Source organism: Kogia breviceps, chromosome 3 (assembly GCF_026419965.1).
Source record: "Kogia breviceps isolate mKogBre1 chromosome 3, mKogBre1 haplotype 1, whole genome shotgun sequence".
NCBI classification, from domain to species: domain Eukaryota; kingdom Metazoa; phylum Chordata; class Mammalia; order Artiodactyla; family Physeteridae; genus Kogia; species Kogia breviceps.
Genome location: NC_081312.1, coordinates 94,246,810 through 94,266,325, shown reverse-complemented (window position 1 = coordinate 94,266,325; position 19,516 = coordinate 94,246,810). Strand labels below are relative to the sequence as shown.

Sequence of the window (19,516 nt, the reverse complement as noted above, 5' to 3'; positions counted from 1 at the left end):
ATCCATAATACATAAAAACTCCTACAAATTAACAAGAAAAAGACGTACAATCCAATTAGGGGGGAAATGACTACATGAATAAGCAATTCACAGATGAGAAAGACCTGACTGCTCAATATACACAAAAATATACTGAATCTCAGTAACAATCAGGAGAAGGCATATTGAAACAAGATACCATTTTGTACTTAGCAAATTGGCAAAAATTTTAAAGGTGGACTACCTGAAGTGTTGATGAGGAAGTAGATCCACAGGAACTCACACACTGCTGCTGGGAGTGAAAATTAGTGCAATCTCGCTGTAAGCAATGGCAGCTGGGCTACAGGACTCGGAAGTTGTGTTCTAGGTAAAGAACCTGGGAGGCTATTGTGTGTGTGCACAAGGAGACACGACTGTGGACTTATTTGCTTGCAGAAAGTGGAAATAATGTAAATGTCCATCAGTAGGAAACATGGATAAAGAATATATTCATATAAGCAATGAAATGACTAATTAGATAAATCTTGCAAGGAAGATGTTGAATGAAGAGATACAGAAGGATCTGTGCAATGTGACACCTTTATCAGAAGTTTACAAACACTCTGAACAATATAATGCTGATGCATGCATACTCATGAGGCAAACATATAAAAACATGGATGAGACAAAAAGACACCTTGACTTCTGAAGTGCAATTAGATCTGAGGAGATAGAAGGGAAAGAAAGGGAGTTGAAAACAAAAGAAAGGGAGTTGAAAACAAAGAGGGCTTCACCCCCGCCTCTGTCTCTGAGGGCAGACTATTAAGATTTGTTCCATCTGGGTGGTGGCCATACAAGTAGAGTTTGTTATATTATCTTCTGTTTTGTCTGAATATTTGAAATGCTTCATAGTTTTTAAAAACATGAATTCTTCTGAGGAAAAAACCAGCTCAATCTCCATCTTAAAATGGGCAATAATTCAAAAAAAATTTAAACTAATTGATGTTTATCACCTCATGAATGGCAGTTTAGTGTGGCGGGTTGAAGCACGGGACTCGGGCAGCCTGCCTGAGTCTGAATCGAGCTCTGCCACTTCCTAAATGGTAGTTTTAAACAAGCTGCTTAATCTCCCTTTGCGTGGTTTCCTTGGATGTAAATTGATGATGATGATGATGGTGGCAATGATGGTGGTGGTGATATTAGTACATGCATGTTAAGTTGTTGCAAGGATACAATAAGTTACTGTGCATAATGCACTATATACATAGACTCTACATTTTATTATGCCTGAGTATGACCTACTATTCCGAGAGACACTAGTTTTTTTTAGATGCAAAAGAGAGTGGGGGAGGGGATGAATAAGCTTTGTTTAAAGAAATCATGTAAGTAGATGTTGTTTTTAGTGATGATTGCTCTTCTACTGCAGTGAGACAAAAATATCTCTCAGATCTCCAAAATTAACCTGTTGAGTTGGAGATGATTCACCCTGCCCCCCGCCCCCCCCCCCCCCCCCAGTGACTTCACAAATATCTGCTTCAGTTAGCTCTGGTAAGTAAAATTATCACTCATTTACTTTTCAGAGCTAGCTGTAAAATCAATATGAAAAACAAAACCACTACGCAACTCTGTTCAAATATATAGAATGCCCTCTAAAGATGAAAGCTACATCTACCTTCAAGTTTTGATGAATAGGTAGTATTGTTCTATCACATCATAAGACTGGCTTTTTTTGTATTTAAGAAAAAATGATGAAATGTAAATCTTGTTGCTAGATAGGAATTTTAATTGAGGCATAATTAATGTCTCAAATAAGTGAGAAATCACAGTCATTAGGGAGCCAGGGACAATCTTTTAAAAGCAGATGCAGGAAGGCAAAGATTGCAGGCTTTGTCTAGATTTGATTTGGCCCAACTGCAGCTCTCTTACTAGCCTCGTAGCTTTGAATGAATTACTTAAATCTGCTGTTCCTCAGTTTCCTTATCTATAAAATGGGACTTATTACAGTCTTTCTTTTGCAGACCTCTTGTGAGGATCAAATACATAGTGTATACTACCTCAGGTACATAATCTGTGCTCAGTAGTTAACACTATCTCTGACATGATTATTAATTGAACTATGAATCCCTCAGTGTGGATGGATGGGTGGATTGGGGGCATCTACGACAAAATGAGATAATGAGCTGGAAGGTCTTGGAGCTGATCCTGCCAACATTTCTTCACTTCACCTGAAACGATGTTATTTCAAGGCCCAGGAAATTTTTTTGAAATGAAAAAAGAGTCTTCATCTTGAAGGTCATCAATGCTGGTTTTAAAGTGTAATTACTCAGTGTAAGGTGTTGCAATGATCTGAATCTGCTTTCCTATAAGAAACACCCTGTTTTGTCTACTATTGCTTTTGTATGTCCTTTCTCAGCACCCTAAAATATCCAGTATTAGCTAGGAAATTTCATCATATCTGGTCCCCCAAAAACACTCAAATCCTCACTTCTGACTGCTGGATGAATGTATCTCTAGAACTGAGCAGCCACCCCGGGCAAAGCAAAACTCTGTGCCTGTTCCCAGGCCTGATCCAAAGGCAAGATTTCAGGGGCACCCAAGCCCGAGCTAGAGGCAGGACGACTGGCCACATGAAGGGGGATGCAAAGTGGTGAAGACTGGCTAATGCAACACCCCCTCCCCTGCATTTGGCTGTCTCTAGCAATTCAGTCCTTCCTCCTTCCACCCTCCACCCCAATCCTACTGTACCCAAGCCTGCCTCTCACCTCCTACCCTCATTTTAAAATAATCCATCTTCTTGGTGGGGAAGGAGGGGCGATTTGGTGGTGGGCCACGAAGGGGAGAGAGAAGCCCTAGGAGGGCTACCCTGTGGTTCTGACTAACTTGATGCCCAGCGAGCTTTGAACAGAGAGTACATTTTAACCACTGAAGTAGGAATTTGCATTTTAAAGGAATAACCTGTTTATCCCTTGGGATCTTTTTTTTTTTTAACATCTTTATTGGAGTATAATTGCTTTACAATGGTGTGTTAGTTTCTGCTTTATAACAAAGTGAATCAGCTATACATATACATATATCCCTACATCTCCTCCCTCTTGCCTCTCCCTCCCACCCTCCCTATCCCACCCCTCTAGGTGGTCACAAAGCACCCAGCTGATCTCCCTGTGCTATATGCAGCTGCTTCCCATTAGCTATCGATTTTACATTTGGTAGTGTATATATGTCCATGCCACTCTCTCACTTCGTCCCAGCTTACCCTTCCCCCTCCCCGTGTCCTCAAGTCTGTCCTCTACGTCTGTATCTTTAATTGGCTAATTATTTAGGGAAACTAGGTCTTTTCACCATCAGTTGCTTGATGGATAGGGACATGGTTTGAATGGGGAAATGGGGAGCTCAGGGTAGAACATGTTGAGTTGGAGGTGCCTACTGTACAGGCTCATGTGACCATCTCCACCTAGATGCCCCCCTGGAACCCCTAGAGCTCAGCGTGCTCAGGACTGACGTCATCTTCCCCACACATGCTCCCAGATGCCTGTTTCAGTTGGTGCTGCCTAATGTTCCCCACCCCACATCTCCCAAGCTAGAAGAAGCACTCAGCATCACCCCTGACGCATCCGTCTCCCCCAAAGTCACACAGTCTGTTCCTTATCGCCTCTCCCCATCACCCACAGGACAAGCTAAGATCAAAATCACAATATGTCTGTCTTGCTAATTGCTGTGGCTTCCTACTGCCTTGGGGAATATCTCGAGGCAAGTAAAAGTGTGTAAAATCCATATTTCAAATCTTCTTATTAGAATTTTTGAAATTTTTTTTTTTTTTTTGCGGTATGCGGGCCTCTCACTGTTGTGGCCTCTCCCGTTGCGGAGCACAGGCTCCGGACGCGCAGGCTCAGCGGCCATGGCTCACGGGCCCAGCCGCTCCGCGGCATGTGGGATCTTCCCGGACCGGGGCACGAGCCCGCGTTCCCTGCATCGGCAGGCGGATTCTCAACCACTGCACCACCAGGGAAGCCCTTGAAATTTTTATAGCGCATTTCTTGTCTGATCTGACTAGATCATTACTTTTACCTTATAATTTGGCTGTGGAAAAGCTCTGACTATGAGGAGGAGAATCGTCAGCTCTGCCATCTTCTTGCCATTCACTTGTGCTGGTATGATTAGTGTATTGTCTTCAGGCCTCCGTTTTGTTTCTTGCAGGAATCTTTTGAAATCATTGGTCCATTTCATAAGGGCTAGTTGAGTTAGAACTAAAGAATATAATCAGTGAGTCTATTTAACCAAGCACATGCAAACATATGCCAAAAGAAATCAAAACTGCTGAAAGGCAACAAACAAATGAGAGACACACTAAAATACTCCCCCAGCCCCGGGAAGCAGGGGGATCTTCCCCTCTTTCCTTAGAATGCCACACACCAGTGGGTCCCAAGGTTAGCCTGAATGTTAAATATTAGTAAAGCTTAACCCATCTCATTAGAAAACAAGGAAACAGACATAAAGGTTCTAACGTTTTCATTTTGCACACCCCCTCGGGGTGCCTGGTGGAGGCTGCTGCCCTTCAAGTCATGGTGACCCAACTCACAGGACCCACAAGCTGCTTGCTTCTTATTGCAGGCAGTGGAAATCTGGGGACCTCAGGCCTTCTCAGCAGCAGGGGTGAGCCCAGGGGACATGTCCTCAAGGCTTTCTTGGAGGGTGGGGAAGAGACCAAACCTAAGAAGGCCTCAAGGGTGTGCTGGATTAACCCCCAGTCAGAAAAGTCTATTTGCTATCCCTCCTAGGTCATCTAAGTTTTACCGTGATGCCTTTTAAATTATCCCAAAATACCTTTCTTAAGCCTAGAAAATGCCATCTCATTCAAGTATGAAAGGGATTAGACCTAACAGGCATTTTTCATGAGCTGCCAAGCTTTGATCATTTTCTGTGGGGGGAGGGAAGGATCAAGATTTTCCTTGTCTCTAACTCAAAGATCCTACCATCCCTTGACCATTTCATTTCACTGTACCTCCTCCAGTGCCGTCTTTTTTCTTTAATACTCTGGCAGTATACAAACCACAGTCTTATATATACAAGGGAAGGAAAATGTTTTCCAGTTTGACTCCACTGGAGATGCAACACCTCAATTAGTCTTTCTGGAAACTGTAAACAGTGTTAGGTTTGCATTTCAAAAAACTACTTAAGGTTCCTTAATAGTTTTGTCCCCATAGCTACATAGGGACCTAGAACTTAAGCAGAGGCAATGTCTTCTCTAGAAGGTGTTGTATCCTTGTCATGGATATCCCGTCCTGCAGACCACCTCACCCCCAGAGCCAACCCCTTCCTTATCATTCATCCAGAGCACCAACAAGGAAGCAGGAAGGGAGGGGGGAGGGTGTTACTCTCCCCTGGCTCCTGGCCCCTTATTGGCTGTGAAGGATGGATCTTAAAGGACATGACTGGCCCAATCAGCTTTTCTGGGTGCATGTTCAGGTGAGCAAAAGGATAGGTGCTCATTGTGAAAGTTCACATTCAAAGTAGCTTGTAAGGCTGCTCTGTCTCAAGGAAGCTTGCTTGAACTTTATTTCCAACAGTTAAATGTAAGTGATTGAGTGCCAGAAACTTGGACTACCACAAATGACCCTCTGCCCAGGTCTTCCCCTCCCCATGCCCTGGAGACTCCCCTCCCACCTTCCTTGTACTCTGGACCTTCAACTTTGACAGATGGTGCTTATTAAGCACCACAGATTGTTTTTCTCAGGGTACCATCTCCACCCCTGTCTCTACTTAACATTTTTAACTAACTCTCCTCCTTGCCATTATCCTAAGCTGTTTACAGAAGTGAAGTGATATTGTGGGAGTGCTATTACAGATAACTTTATAATTTTGAAACAGCTATCCATCCTCATATGCAAGTTTTCCACACACTCCTTAACCAGAGGTAGAGAAGTTACCAAGTCCTGAGAGTAAGGAGAGAAGAGCTGAGTCTGTACCCTAGCCCCTCTCTGCCACAACCCATCCTGGCTTGATGCTCAGAGCTCTTCTCTGGGCTGTAACTGACAGCTGAGAGCCTATCATCTTTCATAACCATCATTTAGTTTTCCCAGAATGTATTGCCTTGCCCTTACCATGCTGAAGTTCATCTGCCTCTTTTCTGCCCACTCACCCTTGGCTTGGTAAGATCTTCCTGCTGTGTATCACCACCAGCTTGGCATTTCACCATCCAGGAGAGCTTAGTGTTTTCTAGAAACATGGAAACATCACTTGTGCTACAGCTGAACATCATTTATAGAAGCATCAGCTCAGACTAGCCCCAGCATTTTTCTATGCAGTGAAGGGCCCACTTAAATTATCTTTTGCTTTCTCTCTTCAAACTAGTTCACTCCCATTGTCACGCCATTTTCCCAACATAGTTCTGGTACTTTTCCTTCCTTGTAATGTTCCAAGGGTGCTTATTCTCAGACCACTGACTCCATAATCCTTTCATCTGAGCTCCTCCATCAGACTTGGTTTAAGGAAGCCCCTGTTTTTTCCTACAAGGATGAACTTGGCTGCTTCCTCAGTCTCATCTCCTTGTGCTAGTTAGGTGAGCTGCATAATCACATTTTTATTTCCATTCTCAGAGATTCTAAGCTACTGTAAACAGTCCCTTACTTTTCATGGCTGGGAAATGGGAACTTTTGTTCAAAAATAGTTAAGAGAATCATCGCTGGCTAAAAGAGCATTCTTAAGGCTTGTACGCAAGAAAAAGAGAATAGTTTTTGCCACGACCTATCCTAGATCTTCTCGGTGTTTCCTACAAACAAACATGTGCATGCCAGTTAGGCCTGTTTCCCCAGGTATCCCAACTGCACTCCTGACTTTGGCTTCCAAAGCTCACACTCTTCCTCTCGGCCCGTAGTGTTTCTCCCTGATGGGTCACCAACATGGTCCCTCTGCAGAAGGTGGAGACAGAAGGATGGATGGAAGGAAATAAGCACAAGATTTCCACGTACAAAATGTCTGCCCCCCCCCCCAGCTCTCCCTCAGTGCGCACACTCTCTCTTAAATCGTGTGTGCATGTTGGAAACAGTACTGGCTCTCCAGCCCTCCCCCTGGGAGTTGTCAGAGTTGACCAGATTGGTGTCTTGATGTTATTTCATCAAATAAATAACGAAACTACACAGGTATCTTTACTACAGGACTTCTCAGAGCCTTTAATAAGCTACCTGGTATGGTGCACCATGAAAAGCCAGCCACAATGTGTAGTCATCTACATACTCATTTAGCTCACCACAAAACCTTCTCCCCTGGAACATCTGATGGGACTAGTATTCTATAATATACACATTGGGGCATGCCGTGATCAGTGGGCCCTACCTTCAGCATGTCAGAATCATGCTGAATGTTAGAGAGCTTGTGATTACTGGCTTTACTCCTAAAGATTTTAATACTGACAGTCTCGAGTAAGTGTGGGAATCTACTTGCTTGTTGTTTTTTGTTAAAGCTTCCCTTATAATTTGATGATCTGTAATTCCTCTGCTCTAGCCTCTTAATTGTTAGGCTTCAGAGATTTGATACCTGTGACCCTCCTGAGCCCTCACCATAGAAGCTTGTACCTCAAGTCCCTTTGTAGGTAAATAACATATTCTTTTACAAAAAAATAGCTGAGAACATATGAGGGAAACCACCCAAGGCCTTTGTGATTTGGGGAAAATTTCTGGCCTGTTTGGATAACTTTAGAAACCACTTCCTGACATTGTAGTGATCCCTACCTATCCGCATTCAAGTCTACCTTCAGAGCGCACAGAGCTTCCCCCAGCTGTTCTCACTCATGCCAATTTGGGCTGTTTCACATGTTTAAGTATTTTGTTTCATTTGTCTATATCTGCCTCCCTTCAGTAGGACCCAATTAAATATTGGCGGGAGGGGGGAGGACGTCCCCCATAGCACTTACAGAGTTGAACAAATAGTAAATGCTCAATAATTGCGAGCAACCAAGGGACAAAAGAAACCTTGGCCCAAAAGAGACAAAAAAAAAAAAGGTTAAGATTGACTCTAGAATTAAAAAGTAGAGAAGGGTTGGTAAGTGTGGCAACAAAAGTATACAGCTTACCCCGCTGAGATGATAGGATCTTCAATGTTAGGTATGTATCTTCTTCCTCCCTCTGGAATTTTTCCTTTGTTACTTCCCTGTTCTTCATTTTTTTAGGTCAATGATAATATGCATCACTAGTGGCTCAGGAATAGGGTGACCAACTTGTCCCAAGTTGCCTGGACTTTTCCAATTTTAGCCCTGAAAGTCCACCAGGCAGGAAACCCCTCAATCCTGGCAAATCGGGGCAGTTGGTAACTCTACTCAAAAAACACAGTTTTCTGGGACTTCCCTGATAGTCCAGTGGTTAAGACTCCGTGCTTCCACTGCAGGGGGACAGGTTCAATCCCTGGTCGGGGAACTAAGATCCGGCATGCCTTGCAGTGCGCCAAAAAACAACAACGAATAAACCAGAGTTTCCTGACCAGATAAAACTGGGAAATGCTTTACCACACTCAACTCACCTGAACTAGTTTCCTAGAGCTACTGTAACAAATTACCACAAACTCAGTGATTTAAAACAACATAGGGGCTTCCCTGGTGGCGCAGTGGTTGAGAATCTGCCTGCTAATGCAGGGGACACAGGTTCGAGCCCTGGTCTGGGAGGATCCCACATGCCGCAGAGCAACTAAGCCCATGAGCCACAACTACTGAGCCTGCACATCTGGAGCCTGTGCTCCTCAACAAGAGAGGCCGTGACAGTGAGAGGCCCGTGCACTGCGATGAAGACTGGCCCCCACTTGCCAGAACTAGAGAAAGCCCTCACACAGAAACGAAGACCCAACACAGCAAAAATAAATAAAAAATAAATTAATAAGCTCCTACCCCCAACATCAAAACAAAAACTATAAAAAAAAAAAACCCATAAATTTATCATCTCACAGCTTTGGAGATCAGAAATCCTAAATGAGTTATACAGGTCTAAAAATCATTGTGTCAGCAGGGCTGCATTTTTTTCTGGAGGCTCTAGGGGGTAATCTGTTCCCTTGCCTTTTTCAGCTTCTAGAGGCTGCCTACGTTCCTTGGCTGGTGGTTCCCTCCTCCATCTTTGAAGCCAGCCATTTTACATCCCTTTGATCTTCTCCTCCTATCACCGCATCTTTTCTGACTCTCTCTCCCTCTTTCACTGATAAAGACCCCTGTGATTGCATCAGGCTCACTGGCTAATCCAGGGTGATTTCTCCATCCCCAAATCCTTAACTTAGTCATGTCTGCAAAGTCTCTTTTACCAGATAAGATAACACACTCACAGGTTCCAGGACTAGGATGTGGACATCTTTGGGGGCCATGATTCTGCCTACCATCCCTATGCCTCTCTGACAGTTGATAAAACACCCTAATCAATTAAAGAAATATTTTTAAAGTCTTACAAGATTCTGTTTAATGTTGCTTAAGCCAGTGTTTTCCAAACTTACTTGATCAAGAAACTTTATTCACAGAGTACTATGAGAAGTGAAATGAGTCGGTCAGGGAAAGGCAAATACCGTATGATATCACTCATATGTGGAATCTAAAACATACAACAACAAACTAGTGAATATAACAAAAAAGAAGCAGACTCACAGATATAGAAAACAGACTAATGGTTACCAGTGGGGAGAGGGAAGAGGGGAGGGGCAAGATAGGGGTAGGGAATTCAGAGGTACAAACTATTATGCAAAGAATAAGCTACAAGGATAATATTGTACAACATGGGGAATATAGCCAATATTTTATAATTATAAATGGAATATAACCTTTAAAAAAAAAAATCCTCTTTACTCCCCTCCCCCACCCTCATCCCCCAAAGAACACCACTTACCATCTCATGGAATGCTGCTGCTCTTACAAAAGAGCAGGACTCAAACTGGTGTGTGCACCACGGAGAGACCAGAGACTTTCCATGCGATGAGCAGATGAGGAGAGTTTTGGGGGAATTGATTTATAAATCCAATTCCTCTTTCTCACTTCAGTACTCTTTTCTTATATAAATTTATTTATTTTTTTGGCTGCGTTGGGTCTTCGTTGCTGCGTGTGGGCTTTCTCTAGTTGCAGAGAGTAGGGGCTACTCTTCATTGCAGTGCAAGGGCTTCTCATTGCGGTGGCTTCTCTTGTTGTGGGGCACATGCTCTAGGCGTGCAGGCTTCAGTAGTTGTGGCACACGGGCTTAGTTGCTCTGTGGCATGTGGGATCTTCCCAGACCAGGACTTGAAGCTGTGTCTCCTGTGTTGGCAGGCGGATTCTTAACCACTGTGCCACCAAGGAAGATGCAATACTCTTTTCTAAATTCATCTGTCAGAGCAACAATCTGAGGTCAAAGGGTGGTGAACCTTCCTTCTTTCCACTGTTTCAGTCATGGGGTTCCCACCCATAAGGAATCTTACTGGGACAAATACATTTTCCTGGGTTGGAAAACCCGGTCAGACAAAGGGATGATGTGAAGCTTTGGTGTTGATGATGCCTCTCTTTTTTTTTTTTTTTTTTTTTGCGGTATGCGGGCCTCTCACTGTTGTGGCCTCTCCCGTTGCGGAGCACAGGCTCCGGACGCACAGGCCTAGCGGCCATGGCTCACGGGCTTAGTTGCTCCGCGGCATGTGGGATCTTCCCGGACCAGGGCACGAACCCGTGTCTCCTGCATCGGCAGGCGGATTCTCAACCACTGCGCCACCAGGGAAGCCCTGATGATGCCTCTCTTAATCAAAGCACCATAACCTGCCCCTACCAATCTCATTTGGAGGTACATTTCCAATAAAGCTTTATTGTTTATGTTTAGTATTTATCAAAAGTTTAATACTTGTACCCAAAATAATTAGAATGATAACTCATTCCAGAAGGAATTTTTTTTAAGGACTGGAGATTTTGATCACTGGAATCGTCTTTTAATTTAAATTTCAATATGTATGGATCCTTTGGTTATAGAGAATTATGACGGATTGATCAAATAAAACATTTTCAAGCATAAAAACAGATATTAAGTTAAACTTTCTGGATGTCATACAATTTCAAGGAGAAAAAGGAATAATGTAGCAACTCTAATTTTTTTTTAATATCTTTATTGGAGTATAATTGCTTTACAATGGTGTGTTAATTTCTGCTGTATAACAAAGTGAATCAGCTACACGTATGCATATATCCCCATATCCCCTCCCTCTTGTGTCTCTCTCCCACCCTGCCTATCCCACCCCTCTAGATGGACACAAAGCACCAAGCTGATCTCCCTGTGCTATGTGGCTGCTTCCCACTAGCTATCTATTTACATTTGGTAGTGTATATATGTCAGTGTTACTCTCTCACTTCATCCCAGCTTACCCTTACCTGTCCCCATGTCCTCAAGTCCATTCTCTATGTCTGCGTCTTTATTCCTGTCCTGCCCCTAGGTTCTTCAGAACCTTTTTTTTTTTTGATGCCATATATATGTGTTAGCATACGGTATTTGTTTTTCTCTTTCTGACTTACTTCACTCTGTATGAGACTCTAGATCCATCCACCTCACTACAAATAACTCAATTTTGTTTCCTTGTATGGCTGAGTAATATTCCATTGTATATATGTGCCACATCTTCTTTATCCATTCATCTGTTGATGGACACTTAGGTTGCTACCATGTCCTGGCTATTGTAAATAGAGCTGCAGTGAACATTGTGGTACATGACTCTTTTTGAATTATGGTTTTCTCAGGGTATACACCCAATAGTGGGATTGCCGGGTCGTATGGTAGTTCTATTTGTAGTTTTTTAAGGAACCTCCATACTGTTCTCCATAGTGGCTGTATCAATTTACATTCCCACCAACAGTGCGAGAGGGTTCCTTTTCTCCACACCCTCTCCAGCACTTATTGTTTGTAGATTTTTCGATGATGGCCATTCTGACCGCTTGAGGTCATACCTCATTGTAGTTTTGATTTGCATTTCTCTAATGATTAGTGATGTTGAGCATCCTTTCATGTGTTTGTTGGCAACCTGTATATCTTCTTTGGAGAAATGTCGATTTAGATCTTCTGCCCATTTTTGGATTAGGTTGTTTGTTTTTTTGACATTGAACTGCATGAGCTACTTGTATATTTTGGAGATTAATCCTTTGTCAGTTGTTTCGTTTGCAAATATTTTCTCCCATTCTGAGGGTTGTCTTTTTGTCCTGTTTATGGCAGCAGCTCTAATTTTTAAAGGAGAGCTTGCTCCTGTCATTTAAAAATGGACAATAATGGATATTGTATCACTGTGGTATGTGGTACGTACACTGGACACTTTTAAAAGAATAATTTAACACATTGATTTTAAAGTATCAGTATTTACAATATCTAGACATTTAATCTACTTAGAAATTCTAACTATTTAACCATAAGGTGAAAAATACTTGCTGTCAAGTTAAAAATATGCAAGGAGGTACTAGATTTTCAAAATTCTTATGGGGCTGTAAGAGCAAAAGGTGTGATGACCACTGCTCTGGAGAAAACTTTTGGGAATGCTGGTGGTGAAAAGAGCAGGGTTTGGAATCCGGCTAGCAGGGAAGCCTTGGTTAAAAACACCAGCTTCACCCAGCTCTTAGGGTTAAAGCCTTGAAGTGCCTGGCACAGAGCCAGTGCTTCCTCATTCAGCAGCAGCTGCCGTGGGCCACCAATGCACTGGGCTTGGGACATCCAGTGGGGCTTGGACACAAATCCCTGCTCCCACAGAGCTTACATTCCAGTGGACACACAGTTGATCCGTTGCTTCTGTGTAAGTGCATGTGTGCTGCATTTCCAGAGAACCTCTTCAAATACCTTCTTCTCAAGCAGGTGTTAGGAGTTGTGTCTACAAAGAAATGACTCATTTTTTGATATTCCAGAACAGATCCATCTAGATTCCATTATTCCCATCAAAATAATCACCTAAGGAGGCATACACTTATTTTGGTGACCGGGCCAAAGCTCAAACTCTTTAAGTTTCTCCTGTGGAACTGATTTCAAAGCATACAGCACAATCTTTTAAACATCCTTAATGCTGGTAAATATTTGTTTGGGAAGGAGGAATTTGATGTTTTTGGAACAAAGGTTATTTACACAAAGGTCTGGGTGACCATAGTAGATGATCAGACCGGGCAGAAATATTATTTGTCTCATACTCTGGAAGGGCATACATCTCACCGTAAGGAAACGTCAAGACTTACTGTTTATTCCCTTCACACTGAAGCTGAAGGGAAAATCCTGGCTGTATCAGGGTCACTTGCTCCGAAGCTGCTTAAAGAGTCTATGGTCTCAGACTTTTAGGAGAGAGCTTCCTGGGGGTCTGGGAGACCCGTGGTGCCTGCTGCTTTAGTTCTGCTGATCCCACTTTAGTGACTCCACTCCAGGCCATGACCCTGCGGCTTACAGCTGGAAGAGGTCCGTGAGCAGAAGTAGCTGTCCTGGAAAGACCCAGGGCCGAGGGAGCAAGGCTGGGCTGGGAGGGAGGGAGTCAGTCCATGAGGGGATATGCGGGTGGAGGAAGTGCTGGGTCATATGTCTAAATTGTGTTTAAGTGTTTACTGAGTCCGTGTCTGCAAGACCTAAGCACCAGGGATTAATGGCGTTCCACTGCGGGGATGGGTCCGAGGTGGGCAGAGTGGGTGGGATATGAGTTGAGGAGGGGCCAGTCAGGATTGCAAAAGCTAGTATGTGTGGCCACCTGTCTGTCCATGCTGCCTGTCACTTCCATGTAGCCACAGAGCACTGGACAAAAACTCTAGGGATCCTAGAGCCATCAGTTCTCAAAGAAAATTTATTCTTCTGCAGTATTACTCTGGCATTTAACTTAACAAACACCATTCCATCCCTGTTCCCAGAACTGAGCTAGGTGCTGTAGGAGATGTTGTCTCTGTCCTCCAGAGACTTGAATGTCCTTGGGAAGATAAGAACGATGCACACACGTACTGCTGACTGTCAAATATCAGTTCCAGCTAACTGGTGACTTCATGGAGTATTCGATCCAATCTAAGACACCATCGATTATAAGATGCCTTTTATGCTCTTAAGAAAGAAGAAAATGCTGCCAATTAAACCGCAAATGATTGCTTTCTGATTGCTTAGAATATTTATTTTATACTTATTGAAAGATCCCTTTTAGACTTACTTGTACATAGTGTTATTTCTTTTAACATATATTGTTCTCATTCATTCATAAAGTGGAAAGTAACGGGGAAATAAAGTGGCTTTGGTTTTTCTAAGCTTCCTCACATTCAGGGTACTTCTGTACTCAGCTGAAGCATCTTTGCTTGGAACTGTTGATGTCGTCTGTGTTTCCCACAAACTGTGGTTCTGTGTGCCATCTAGAACATTGGTGAGCAACATTTCTTACAAGAGTACCCATGACTTTTATTCCAAATCTGTCTCCTATTGTATAAACTGATGCACACACAGGTAATGCAACCACAGCACAACTACCACCTGGCAACAGTGACTATAAGACACATCCCAATTTCCAAGATATCAAACATGAAAAAAATACATCTTAGACTCAATGAAATATGAATTCTGAGACTCAGTCAAAAAGTACTACCATGATCAACCACCCAGTTCTGTCCTAAGAATGGGGTTGGCATTGGTGCTACATTCTTATCATTAAGCAATAATTTCCTCCTGTAAATTTGCAAAACTGAATAGTTTCCTGTGCAATAATCATTGTAGGGAGTTCTTCGTGAGCAAATAGAGTCAAGGAAGCTTTTTGCATGAAGTAAGTCAAAAGCGTGAGATTTGGCCTGGACATGAGGAGACCACGTCTAGAGAGGAAAAAGCGCAATTTAAAAGGTTCAAGAGGGTAAACAAGCATGTCATGTGGTGAGCACAGTGGAGTAACCAGGCTGGGCTGGGGTTTCATAAAAGAGTCGTGGGGTATGAAGGCATGAATTTTTGCTGTAAGAACATAAGTTCTGGGCTTCCCTGGTGGCGCAGTGGTTGAGAATCTGCCTGCCGATGCAGGAGACACGGCTTCGTGCCCTGGTCCGGGAAGATCCCACATGCCGCGGAGCGGCTGGGCCTGTGAACCATGGCCGCTGAGCCTGCGCGTCCGCAGCCTGTGCCCCGCAATGGGAGAGGCCACAACAGTGAGAGGCCCGCATACCGCAAAAAAAAAAAAAAAAAAAAAAAAGAACATAAGTTCAAGTTAGTATGTTTCACTTGTAGAAACATAATAAACAGTTCTAGTATTTCTATAACTTTTATTTCTTTTCTTACCATAGGTCCTGATGTTTTTAGTTCAAAGAACCTTGCCCTTCAAGCCCAGAAGAAGATTCTGAGCAAAATAGCCAGTAAAACTGTGGCCAACATGCTGATTGATGACACCAGCAGCGACATCTTTGATGAGCTCTACAAAGTCACCAAAGAGCACACACACAACAAGAAGGAAGCCCACAAGATCATGAAAGATTTAATCAAGGTGGCGATCAAAATTGGGATCCTCTACCGGAACAACCAGTTCAGTCAGGAGGAGGTTGTTATCGTGGAGAAGCTCAGGAAGAAACTGAACCAGACCGCCATGACAATCGTCAGCTTCTATGAGGTAGAATACACCTTCGATAGAAATGTGCTCTCCAAGCTCCTACATGAGTGCAAGGACCTGGTGCATGAACTGGTACAGAGACACCTGACACCCAGGACCCACGGGCGTATCAACCATGTCTTCAACCACTTTGCTGATATGGAGTTCCTCTCCACCCTTTATAGCCTGGATGGAGACTGTAGGCCCAACCTCAAGAGGATTTGTGAAGGAATCAATAAATTGCTAGATGAGAAAGTCCTCTGAATGCCTTCCCTCCTCCTGGACTTGGCTGCGTTCATGTTACAGCATCCCGTGTGTTCCAGGTGAGAATCAGGAAAACAAGAAGAAACCCTTGTCAGAGATGTCCATGTTCTGTCCTGTTCATCCCTCTGATGTTGATGCTAGATTGAGCTCAGGAGTGTTTATCACCTAAGCTCTCTGCTGAGGTCTGTACTTAAAATCTCCTTTGTTTGCAAGCCCAAAGGACATCTCATCTATTCTAAGCAGAAAAGCTGCCCTGCTCATCTAGGTGGGCCCAGTTCATCTTGTGGAATGGAAGGAGCCCTGGACCAGGGGTCAGAGGACATGGGTTGGGTTCCCAGCTCCATCAGTTACAATTTTGTCCTCTGGATCCTGGAACCATCATGCCCACCTGCCTACCTCCCAGGGCTGCTGTGAGGATCAAATGAGATTATGTTCATGCTTTTAAAAACTCTAATAAAAGGTCTTACTAGTTTCTTTTTGGCATGTGACAGGGATCAACCTGGATCTAGATTATTAAGCAGCAGAGAAAAGAACAATAGTTTCTAATGGGCTGGGTTTGCAATTTGTCTCTAGGTGTGCTGTTTCAAACAAAATAAAAATGAATCCAAAGGTGTGAAAAAGTATAGCTGCAAATTGGAAAAATATTTTTCAAGAGCTGTGTTTTTTAGGTCTTAGATGTGCAGGTTTATGGTCCTGCAGGGGGAAACTTTCTGGTGCGGGAGGGGGAGAGTGGAGAGAGAGTTTCCCACCCATCATGCAGAAGCAGAGAAGAACTGTGCTGCCCCTGCCCCTGCAGGACTGGCCTCTCCCCATCTGAGGGGCACCATCCGGGAGGCACAGGGAAGGTTTATGCTGGCATGCGCAGGAGAGTTGGGCAGAATGAAGCCCTATCCTCTTTCACAGTCATTCTGTGCTGTTTTCTCTGGTTTGTTAATAAATTGAAATTACCCTTCAACTAAGAGGTTTTGGAGTTGTGATTCAAAAATCAAATTCCTTGGAGTTAGATACAGTGTTAGGAACAATGGGATTGAAAGGAAGAAGACAATGAAGAGTAAGAGCTTTGTACTCAGACCCTAAGGGAAAGTAGCCCCTGGGGGAGCACGTATAGGGTGGAGCCTGTGCCCCTGGTTAGTGGGGAGCTAGTTCATAGACACTGTGACCGCCTTCTCTGAATGCCTCAAAGCCTCGCTTTCACACAAAATATTTAATGCCTTATAATGTTGTCTGGAGGACACCACTTTAAGAGATTTGCCCTTCCATCATCACGTCCTGTCCTGTTATGCTTCCCTGTATCTGATGATAATGCAAAAATAACTATATTAGCTCAGCCCCATGGTTCATCCCACTCCATGGCCTCTCTCTAGCAGAGATGGTTTGTGCGAGGGTGTGAAAAGATGGCCACTGGACCTGCTGTGGCCATTCAGCCCCAACTGGCTCCCATGTCAACATCAGTAGAAAGTATCCTGTTAAGTTCTTCAGCCACCAGTATTCAAAATTACTTCACAGGAAGGATGTCCAGTGGGGAATAGGGAATAGTTAAGTCAGTCCCTGTCTCCATGTTTGACAAACATGGCCCGGCCCCTTCTCACAGTCCCGAGGACGGAACAGTGATGCCCTGTGCACATCTGGGCTGGGGAGGTCAATGATCATTTAGGCAGTGCCCGTGGAAGCTATGGGCGACGGGCTCCTCCCTGCCCACCTGCCACCAGGCAGCAAGCAGCCCAGCCGTAGCCGAATTTTCACATACAGAGTCCTCCTCAATGCCTGTGTTGGTGTACTTGTCTGATGAAGGACCGCTTTCTAGTATGATGGATGGTTCTAGAAGCAGGTTCTTTTTTCACTAAGTAGGTGGACCTACCCAGAGAACTCAGCCCTGCCAAAGGAATGGGTGGAACTGTCTCCTGTCCATCTGAGACACGGCAGGGAAGAAGGCAGGATCCCCAGCCAAAGAGGACTGCAGGTTCTTCCCTCTCCACAGGTCACAGCACAGTGGGAGGTTCTGAGACTCAAGCCGCTGAAGGAATGGGGTGCAATGACGGTGTGGACCAAAATGTTCTACCATCTTAGGCTTCCCCACTGAGGCAGCCAAAGGGCGCTCTACCACGAGGCCAGCCGGGTGTGTCTCCATCTTATCAACAGTAGCCAAGGGAACCTGGGTTACCCAGGCACAAGTAACCCACCATGCCTCTAAAAAGTCAACACCTATCCCGTGTATGCCTGTCAAATATACCGCTGGCAAGTAAATTCAAGTGATGACTGAGTTTCATGGGCCAACAGAAAAGCTTACAAATTTCAAATATTTTACATAACAATCTAGTGGCCAAGGAATCTCATTATTGGTTTATCCTGAAGACTCTAACCATGTCACTTAGTGCCCCTAAAAAGCTGTTTTGGTTGAAAACAATGTGACAGAGGCCAGCAGGTGCTTATAAAAATAAGACTCTGTAGACGTACATTTGTGCTTAGAGCTCTGTACTAAATTTTCGATAGTGAGAACCCACAAAAGCAAAGTTACAATATCTACATGTAGGTGGCACCTTAAAGAAAACCGATTTCAAAAGAAGCAACAGTACTAAAAACACTCACTTGCTCAAGCCCCATGCAAACTTCAGAGAGTAATGCCTGGCTCAGCAAGCCAAGGGCAGAGACACGACCCACTCTTTAAGGGTTGTGGGGGTGGCAGAAGCAGTTTCATCTGGAAACATCACTGAGTCTTCCACCATCCCTGAGCACTCAGCTCTGTCCCCAGGCAAGGACACCAGGGACTTGTGCTGAAGTTTCTACCCCACCCCTGGTTGTGTCCTTCATATGTCTGAACCCTACAGAAACACATTCCCTGCTGGCTGTGCCTGCCATGTGTCTGTTATCACTCTTCTTCCCTGTGTTTGCATTTGTGAGTCTTGACACCCTCAGCAACTCCAGGTCTCTTCTCAGTGACAAATCCAAATGAAAAGACTTCACCATCTGTACTTCTCCTCCAAACTCCCATCTCACCCATCTGTACATTTTTCCGAAGCAAATCAGTACATTCATTGGCTGCTCCAATGAACTTCTTGTATCCATTTATATAAAAAAAAAGAAAGCTCATATCAGGCCTACGCACCCTCTGCCCCAATAGTTTGGGGGCTTTTAAAAAAAATTCAACATGGTCCCAGATGTCAAGAGCAAAACCAATCAGTGAAAATTCTAGATCAGCCAGCTCTGGCTGCAAAGACATTGCATTAGCAGACACTGTCCAGGAATGGAATGGGATGTTGACAATACAGTCATGAATCAGATGGCCTTTGAAGAAAGGGTTTCCAAGGCCCTCCCAACTCAGAACTGTGTGGTCATGGGTTTCCTTTGTTTAGTGTGATCCTGCTATAGGGCCACAGCTCAAACCAGGCCACCTCTTGCTCTTTCCTTAGAGGGAGGCCTTGCTTGATAGGGGAAAGACTCTTTTACAATCCTGTTCCTCAAAATGGCATCTGGAAATCCTTGAAAGTTCTGGGGGAGCAGGGGTGAGCTGGAGTGGGTTAAAGTCCATGAGTTCTAAAAGGAGTTTTTAAATTTTTGTTTCATTCGGACAACTTAAAAAACAAAAGAATCAAAATCAGGGACTTCCCTGGTAGTCCAGCAGTTAAGACTCTATGCTCCCAATGCAGGGGGGCCTGGGTTTGATCCCTGGTCAGGGAACTAGACCCCACATGCCTCTACTAAAGATCCCACACACTGCAACAAAGATCCTGCATGCAGCAAAGAGGATCACACATGCCACAACTAAGACCCGGTGCAACCAAAT

General features: G+C 44.0%; 1 protein-coding gene across 2 annotated transcripts in view; it reads left to right on the top strand.

The window, feature by feature from the left end:
- Positions 1-16,690, top strand: part of TNFAIP8L3 (TNF alpha induced protein 8 like 3) — a 40,418-nt gene extending 23,728 nt beyond the window's left edge. Inside the window, exons 2-3 of one of the 2 annotated variants that reach the window (XM_067029249.1) lie at positions 14,622-14,771; positions 15,173-16,690. In XM_067029249.1, the coding sequence (XP_066885350.1) occupies positions 14,762-14,771; positions 15,173-15,735 (573 nt within the window). In that variant the 5' untranslated portion in view covers positions 14,622-14,761 and the 3' untranslated portion in view covers positions 15,736-16,690. The remainder of the gene's footprint in view (positions 1-14,621; positions 14,772-15,172) is intronic. The other variant, XM_059057923.2, reaches the window with a different exon arrangement.
- The last annotated feature ends 2,826 nt before the right edge of the window (positions 16,691-19,516 follow it).